The following is a 9,621-nucleotide window of genomic DNA, read 5'->3' on the forward strand; positions in this document are numbered from 1 at the left end:
TCCCCAACGTTGCCGTCGCCGACGTAGCGGGACGATGCCTGGTTACGCTAAAAGACTAGCGGGAGTTCAATGGCCCGAGGGGTCATTAATAATCTGGACTTAATGAGTGCGATTTGCATTGGGGAATGCTTTGCCTGAGTTAATTGATGAGCATGTCTAGATTATTAACCGTATCATGCATGATTATGCCTTGAATTGCGTTGTACAAGCTTGATGAGCAATTGGCCATGTTATGGCGGGATTCTAACATGTAGGGCTTGTGTATGTGCCGATACAAGGTAAGGGCGCCTGTGATTATTATGACATGTTGGATGTCGGTATTGCATGATTAGGATTGTTCAGAGGTACGCGTTAGCCTAAGCGATGCTTAGGTAGTTACTTATTGAGATTTATCTCATCCCCTGTTGTTAAACATTTTCAGGCTTGAAATGACGAGTAGTCGTCACGTGCGGTTCGGAATTCTGGGGTGATGTTGGGCATTGGATGTATCATCATTTTGAAAGCCCTGTTGTAGAGGAGTTTAAGTTAACCTCCTCTTTATATCCGTGGCTTCATTAGGAAGTGGCTTCGTGTGAGGCTTGTAATTGTGTAAACCTCCTTGGGTTATCTTTGTGAGCTTATAATGACTTGCTGGTTTTTATGTGAAGTGTTTTCTTGACTATCCCGTTAAATTGTATGTTGTATGGAGAGTTCGTATTTGCTTCCACTTATGCTATTCGTTAGCGATTCGGTTTGGGTCGGCGACAAGCCCTGGGATGTCGCGTACTTGACGACCTCGGAGGGATGTTGCACGCTCGTTGGGGTTCGGGGCGTGACAGGACACATCCAAGTATTAAAAGTTCAAGCTAGTTGAGAAAGATAGGGTTTTATTTAAATACTTTGACAATCGCTATTTAAATAACGCAATATGAAAGCAATTGTAGAATGAACGAAATAGACAAAGGCGAATATATGTTTATTTATTCAACTCATAGATAACATCGAATGATCAACAGAAATTAGTTTCTGGGAGGACGTGGCACGTCCTCACATTTTGCTGTCGCCGAGTTGTCAGTCATTCGATCACCAGCACCATCTGGAGGCCGACTAGCTGAGGTCCCGCTCGCCGTTCCGTCTTCTTCCGAGTCATCCAAAAGGTGCGTCCCAACTCCCCACAAATAAATGTAAGCGAGAACAAGCCAAAATATTAGACGACGGATAGGACGATGATGACTCCGAAGGAAAGGAGGGTACTCTATCAATGTAGCGCCTGAGATAATTAGGAGGAAAACGAGCCCCAAATAAAATATAGTGTTAGCAAGCCAAGGGAGTTTGCCAACAGTCAAGGTGACACCAGTTAAGAAAGCGACGGACATTGCCGGGAGTGCAATTGCTAGCGGCAGCATTGAGTGCCGCAATGCAGCCACTGCAGCTTCGAAGTCGTGTCCCTCCACAGGGACGAGGTTGATGACTGCGGTCATTGAGCAGAACATCGCGATGGTGTTGCAAATTGCAAAGGCCTGGAACAATCTCTTGTCCAGCATAGTAGCCATGCCCCGGTCATCTTTGGAGGCTGTGTCCGAGCCGTTAAATCCTCCAGGAACTGCAAAACCAGCTGCGAAAGTCACGGTGGCCACAAGCGTTGCCACCAGCAGACGGGTATTAACGACATCCTTCAGGTCGTCCATGTTTAGCTTCGATTTGCGCCAGGTGTATGAAAACGCATCATCTCGAGCTTCTGGCCTAAGTATAAGTAAGTCTCTGCTCACAGCTATAGTTTTCCAAAGTGTCGAGGATGCCAACACCATTAATGTCAATCGCTGAGATCGGGACCATATAAGAGAACAAAAAGAACAAATCGTTACCATATTAATAACGGGAAAGAACTCTGGAGTACTCATTTAAAGGGAAACTTTTATTTCTAAAGATGCAGTGTCCGCTCTTTTTACAGAATTAATCCTAGAGTGCAAGTTCTTTTTTGACGAAAGAAAAGGCAATAATTAAATGTATATGGTTTGTCGTGTCATAGGTTGACTTTACCATAATGTTATGAGATTATGCCATATACAAAGTGGTAAAAATTTGCCACATTGACCCCTGGTTTTTTGAAAAAAATAAGAAGAATGCAACACAACTCCCTGTTTCTATACGTGACCGTATTTATAGGCTCAATTAATCAAGATATATAACAATTTATCTAAGCATTTGTCGGAGATATCTAACTTGTTTCTACCCACAGACATATTCATGGCAACAAGCTTTAGCTATCTACTATTAAGACTAAATTAGAGATTTAAAGAGCATTAATCCTAGAGGAGTCTTGGCTGTTCCAGAAAATTGATCAATGCTTCAACAATGCTATCGACTGGGAGACATAATCATTTGAATACGAGATCTGCGCTTAATTAAGGTATTAGTCTATCAAAATTTCCAGTAAGTTGATAAATAAAACAGTGACGATTCATGTTATCTACCTTCCGTATTGTAGGCGCCCTTATGAAGAGATTTTGAGCAATGGCAAAAGCAGTCAGGCTTTCGTGGTTGACACGGGCAAGATTAATTCTTTTGTCCAGCACAAGAGGAATCAAAGCGGCGGGTTGTGAATACATCGCTGCCAAGTGTAAAGGCGTATTTCCAGCATGATCTCTATCAGTTGTCAGCGTCCACAATTCTGGATGTCTAAGAACATATTTGACCACTTTAGTTCTCCCATATTTTGCTGCCACATGAACAATGTTTTGTCCTCGCCCGTTATACCCAGTTGATATCGGAAGTAGCTTCTCGATTAGATCAACATAACCCCTCTTGCTCGCAATATGAATGGGAAGATCCCCATTCATATCCGGTTGTTGGACCAAATGTTCAGTTTCCGGTCCTAAGAGTTCGAACACGAAGGCAATATTCAAGTAAGCTGCTAAATGGAATACATTACCGCCTCTGGAGTCGTTCATTGCAAATAGCTCCATGTTCTTTTTGAGTATCAGGTCGACTAAATCTGAGATGAGGAGCTCCAAGTTAGGGACAAGGATATCTTCGACATAACCTTAATCACAACTAGGATTGACAGTTGCCAGATGTTGGATAACATTGCAATGCTGAAACTTGTAGTGATAATTTTGATTGAATAGGGCAGCCTTGATCTTGTTCAATTTATGGCTTTTTTTCGTTTTAATTTTCATTGCATTATTCTTACTTGATCTACACAGTGTTGATGACATGACAAATACCATATCATTTAGTAAGGTTTTCTGAGTAGAACTTTAATATATGCAGCATTACCCCCTTATCCGTACTACATGACTTGTGAGAATTTTGTTTTTCTAAAGTTATCCTTGTATTATACCTACAACTACCCACTAACCACTATCTTTATACATAGCCACCTAAGTAAACACGTTTTTATTGGAGAATTAGGAAAAATTTATTGAAATTCTAAAAGTGCTATATAGTTTGGGACGTTTTTTATGATTTATAATTGGGAAATCTGATATCCGAACCTAATTTGTAGTAATTACTAGATGCTTTTACTTCCTTGATATTTCTTAGGCTTTTTAATTAGTAAGTATGCATTTTCTAACTCTAGGATTTGAGATAGGTAAATCTGAAACCCGAAAATGATAAATCATTTGTCAAATTAAATTTACTCTATAACAAAACTAAAGATATAATTTTGCGAAGGATGGGGCAATTTCCATCCTATTTTGGATGAAACCATAACTTTGTATTTGAAGTGACTAAAATGCTTTTATGCTCAATACTCAAATTAAGTAATAATTTAATATTAATGACTATAACCACGTTTCTTTCTCCTCGCTCATCTCTCTTATCGATGTCACTTCCTTCACGGTTTCATTTTCCTTTTCTACTATTCTCTTCGTCCTGTCTTTTTCCTTTTCTTATCAAATAACAACACAATTTTTTTGTTTTCATCCAAATTTTAGGTCAAATTATTAAAGATTTATTTGTGTTTTTATGTGAACTAGTTATCAAATAGTGCCTTCGGCATGTTATAACTAGGGAAAATTGTTAAAAAAGTTCTGAACCTATGACACTTTTGCCAATTCAATCTTAAACTTTTCAATTTTGTTAATTGAGTCCTAAATATTTTTACGCTTTACCAATTGAGTCCATTTGGCTTATTTTGGTTGGAAATCACTGACATGAACACCAGCCATCTTGCATGGCACAACTAGCGCTAACGTGGTCAATTTTTCATAATATTTTAGTATTTTTTTCAAAAATTTTATTGATTTTTTATTTTTCTTTATTTTTCCTTTTTTCTTTTCTTCTCTTTTCCTTCTTTTCCTTTTTTTTCCTTTTCTCTTCTCTTCTTTTCTTTTTCTTCTTTCTTTTTCCCATTTTCCCACCATTGGCCGCCATTAGACCTCGTCAATGGTCGACGACCTCTGCTGGCCTCAGGCGAGGGCTACCCTCATCGGATTGGGCGAGGGTAGCCTTTGCTGGCATGGCAAGGCCGCCCTCACCGACCTCGGGCTACAGTTGCCCTCCACTGAGGCCGGCAGCATCGACGAGGCCCGGCAGTGGCTAGCAGAGGGAAAAAGGAAAAAAAGAAAAAAGAAAGAAGAGAAAAGGAAAAAAAAAAAAGAAAAAGTAAAGAAGGAAAAGAGATGAAAATAAAAAAGGACAAAATTAATAAAAATTCAAAAAAAAATTCAAATATTATTAAAAATTATCCACGTCAGCGCTAGCTGTGTCACGTATGTTGGCTGGCGTTCACGTCAGCAATTTCCAGCCAAAATTAGTCAGATCGACTCAATTGACAAAATGTAAAAATGTTTAAGACTCAATTAGTAAAATTGAAAGGTTTATGACTAAATTGACAAAAGTGCAATAAGTTTCATACTTTTAGACAATTTTCCCTTATAACTAATACCACACATGAGTGGACATACTTCCTTTTCTAATAAGAGATCTGACTTGATAATTTTATTAGAGGAGTAACGGTATAACACTCAGGCTTTGCCTCCTAAATTAATGTTGGTGTGAAATTTGTTTCATTCAAATAATACTCAGGAACAAAAAAGAGAACTAAATTTGAATGCCCAAATTTGTGTATAAGGCAATATGTATATAGATCATAATTTTAGAATAGTATAATGCATTTATTCTGGAAAAATTGTCCCGAAAGCCCTAAATCTATCATACTTTGCCAATTCAGTTGTAAACCTTTCAATTTTGCCAATTGAATCCTAAACCATTTCACATTTTGCCAATTGAGTCAATCCGATCAATTTTAGCTAGAAATTGCTGATATAGATGCCGGCCGTCCTACATGATACAGCCGACACTGACGTAAATAATTTTTTATAATATTTTTTAAATAATTTTTCTTTTTTCATTTCTCTCTTTCTTTCTTTTTTTCCTCCTTCTTCCTCCTTTAGCCCTAGTTGGTCACGGGCCTCTGGCGGAGTTCACCCCCATCAACCACCGGTGAGGGCAAGTCTCACCAGTGGTCGTTGAGGCCGAGCCTCGCCCAGCCATAGCAAGGCCCGACCTTGGCATTGCTAGGCGAGGCAAACCTCACCAGATCTGGCGAGGTCGCGCCTTGCATAGTCATGGCAAGGCCTGACCTAGCCGTCATTGGGCGAGGCTCGGCCTCGCCAGACCTAGCAAGGTCGCTTTTCGCCTAGCCACGATCATCAGCCATTGCCAATGGTTGGCAACTAGCTAGAGGAGTAATAAGGGAAGAAAAAAACATAAGAAAAAAAGGAAAAAAATAATAACTAATTTATAAAATATTATTAAAAACTATCTAGCATTGTCAGTGCCGGCCATCTTACATGGCACGGCCGGCGTCCACATGAGCGTTTTCTAGCCAAAATTGGCCCCATTGTCTTAATTGGTAAAATGTGAAAATGTTTAGAACTCAATTGACAAAATTAAAAAGTTTATGACCAAATTGGAAAAAATGTAGTAGGTTTAGGACTTTTTGGATAATTTTCTCATTTATTCTAATTTTTGTTTTATAAAAGGTCACAGCCATATAGCCCCAATCTTCTTTGCATCTGGATTAAAAAAAAAGGCATCAGGTTTCTGTGGAATAATTGTGGTTAAAATCGGTCCGTCACGTTTTCAAATTAACGGTACCGTCCTCTTCTCGTTTTCCTTCACTTTTTTCCATGAGCACGACTTGCCTTTTGTACAAAGAAACGTCAAAAGAAGAAATTGGTTTTTATATTTTAATTTTCTGAAACCTGATGAGTAAGTCATCCGGTGTTCTACAAAGTGTATTGTGGCTGTAGTGGTTACGTTATTGACAATAAGAGTAATGGACCATCACCCGCTCATTCTCCTTAGTAAAATGGTTGATGTCTGTAAATTTAAGCTGACCTATCATGCTCTAATATGAGATAATTTGTTCACTAAAAGAATTATATGGCTGGTTGCGAGCACCCAATGGGTATCCGACTACTTTTTATATTTATTTTTATCAAAGTTATCCAACTACTTTAATAAGCATGGTATGGGATTTTATGTGAAAAACCGCATGAGGTTTTGGCAAAGGCAGAAAGTTGCTGCACGGACTTGGAACGAGGTTAGTCTACACATGCATAACTCCGGTAAACAGATTTTAGGTACTTACCACGGCGTAAACGTATGATGGCACCATGAATGGGCGGCAAGCCTTGGATCCTGTATGGCTCAAGCGGGAGTGAAAACAAAACCTCACATATTGCGGTGCCTGGAGATTCAATGGCCAAGTACAGGGGAGACGCCTGATCCGCGTTCTTCCAGTACACGGGCTCCAAATCTTCGTTTGACAGATGGCGCACCATTTCGATGTCACGATTAAGCACGGCCTCGTGCAAAGCGGTGTTTCCATCTCTGTTCTTCATCCTCAGGATCTTGTTCTTGTCCTCGATGTTGGGGAGGTCTTTTATCCGGCGAATCAGCATCGCAGTAGCGCTAGGTCTCTTAGCCATAATTGCCACGTGGAGGGGGGTATCTCCTCTGTCATTTTGGGCGGCTATGATATCGCCAGGGACATAATCAAGAAGGAGCCTCAGGATGTCGTCCTTACTGGTATATAACGCAATGTGGAGCAGTGAACCTTTCCCTGCTTTTGACAAGCAATTGAAAACGGCAGACGGGTCGGTTTGATTGGCAAGCCTTTCGATCTCAGAAACGAACTCTTTGACATCGGCGCTGAGGATGACACTCGCCAGTCTTCCAGCAACTGCATACACTTCTGCCGGATCTTGTCGCTCCGTGTTTCGCGCAGCCTCCAATGCATTATTGATTCTCTCCCGTCGACTCCTCCAGATTTCTTCTTCCTTCAAAGAATCCATTTCATCCTCTAACTTTTCCTTGAACGCTCCTTCTTCATCCTTCTTTAGCTCCTCCTTGATCGAGTTGTCCGTGCCAACGTTCTCCTCTTCTATAGATATCTCTACCTCCATTGAGCCTAGGCGGTGCAAGTAATGAAGTTATTACAAGGGAACAGAGGTGGTGTAAGGAGACATTATATCATTAAAATATTGCATTATAGATTAATCTAGTTATTTTTCTTTCAAGTATTAATCTAATAGAAGTCCTAACAAAATTGTGTATGCCATCATAGCAAATAGTTCCGAGTTTAAAAGTGTTGTGTAAGATCGCGAGAGCATGAATAAATACAAACGGTTTCTTGCGATCATATAAATGAAAGAAATTAATAAGATGCCACGGACTGATGTGGTGGTTCGGCCAAGTGTACCTAATCTTAAATTTTAGGCCAGATCTAAACTTAAGTATGAAAATATTAAAACATATCAAATTTTCAAAATAATTTATAGTGATGCGACAAAATTTTGCTGATTGACTGGAGTTAAATCCTATATATTAATATACATGTATAAATATATGAACAACTATAATTTATTAAAATGCATACTTTGATAAAATTAAAAAAAAGGGTCCGCCATATCATCTTTTGATGGCCCAACTAACTCTGGACAAAATTCCACGATCCGAAGATAACTCATTGTAAGAAAGACTATAATAAGGTTGTGGGTTGGGTCGTCAAAATCCATCCCAACAAAATCTTGCCCTCTAATTAGGTGTCTTATCTCCTTTTAGCCGTTTGGAGTTGCTTTGTTCTCAAGCTAATATTTTGTACTGTCAAACTACTATTTAACCAGATTTCTAAGCAGTGCCTTTTCGAAGAAAAAAAACATTAACTCTGCGTTCCCATCAAGCTATCCAATAATTGTCCATCCCCCGTTGATCCCGACGCATTACGACTCCAACGCCGACCATATTTTATGCTCATTTCCTTTTATCTCTGGCCAATGTCATGATTGGACTTTAAAAAAAGTGATGATAATTATGATCGTGACCATTCGACACCCAAAACAGTCATATAATTACGCCATTTACAAGACAGCATCTTGCTCATTAAGGATGGACGCAAATCATTAAAGACAATTGAGTAACTACTATCATCTCAGAGAAAAGTTATGAGTAAAAAGAAAGGTTAATATCATGAAAAAATTTTAAATTAATATATTTGTGATAAATTTATTTTAAATTAATTTTTTATCACAAAAAATTTTATATTAATATACTTGTGATAAACTTACCCCAAACTAATGTTTTTATCGTTAAAAACCCCAAACTGGTATATTTATAACAAATTTACCATACCTTAATTTCCGATAAATTGAATTAATAGCATTTTTTAAACTGGTACACCTGTGATAAAATAAGGGTAAAACCCCAAATTGGTACACTTGTTAACTACCACACGTCATCCAGCTCAAAAATTTGACGGTAAAATTTAACACAAACTAACAGAGAGTAAATTTATTAGAGGTATACCAGTTTGGAGTTTTTTGTGGTCAAAAAATTAATTTGGGGTAAATTTGTCACAAGTGTACCAATTTGAGGTTTTTTGTGATATTAACCTTAAAAAAAATTACGAGTTACTCAAGTTTCAAGTAATTTAGTAGCATTCCTATGAAATTACTAATTTTTTTATAATATGCAAATCATCACTTTTACAGATTTTTAGAATTTTCGCCGTGGACATGTAAGGTTGTGGACTGCAAATTCAAATTATGTTCACAATAAAATTCAGATGACCAGATTTTTTAGGGCAATCTAGAAGCTGTGGTAAGGCAGAAATTAGCAGTAGCTAAATGCAGATCGAAATTAGCCAATCCAAAGCATTCGAAGTTCACAAAAACAAAACGAATGTTCATCTAGCTAATTGTAATTGCAGAAAGAGCATGTGATTGCGAGCAGGCAATTTGAATACTTGAATGTGAATGCATATTTCAAAAAGCAACAAACTTATAATGTTTCAAGGGTCGTCAAAAGAGATCAATCCGAAGACAAAGAAAACCATTGCCAAAATGCAGATCTAACAGAATATGCTACACACACGAAGAACATCAAAGAACAGAAGCAATGAGTCAAGAGATCAAAGAAACAGAACCTGAAGACAAAAGAAGGGCAGGACTTGAGAAGAAGAAGTATGGTGTTGGGAGTGGAGGACGATGCTGATGCCGATTCTCCGGAGTGGAAAGTCCGATAGTTAAAGGGACTTGAAGTGGGTATCCCTATTTCGCCGACACTGATTGGAGTGAAGTAAACAAAGATGGGTTGCTCCTTGTCATCAAACTGTAGGGTAAAGCTACT

The 9,621-nt window shown here is 38.6% G+C and overlaps 1 protein-coding gene across 1 annotated transcript; it reads right to left on the reverse strand.

The window, feature by feature from the left end:
- Positions 1-998: 998 nt before the first annotated feature.
- Positions 999-8,265, reverse strand: LOC115693826 (protein ACCELERATED CELL DEATH 6-like). Its single transcript, XM_030620892.2, has 4 exons — positions 8,161-8,265; positions 6,584-7,405; positions 2,454-2,974; positions 999-1,799 (listed from the first exon to the last, which is right to left on the reverse strand). Exons 1-4 carry the CDS (start codon positions 8,249-8,251, stop codon positions 999-1,001), a joined length of 2,235 nt encoding a protein of 744 aa, XP_030476752.2. The 5' UTR covers positions 8,252-8,265.
- Positions 8,266-9,621: the final 1,356 nt, after the last annotated feature.

Source organism: Syzygium oleosum, unplaced genomic scaffold (assembly GCF_021117445.2).
Source record: "Syzygium oleosum isolate NSW1041296 unplaced genomic scaffold, Sole_v2.1 Sole_v2.49, whole genome shotgun sequence".
Classification (NCBI taxonomy): Eukaryota; Viridiplantae; Streptophyta; class Magnoliopsida; order Myrtales; family Myrtaceae; genus Syzygium; species Syzygium oleosum.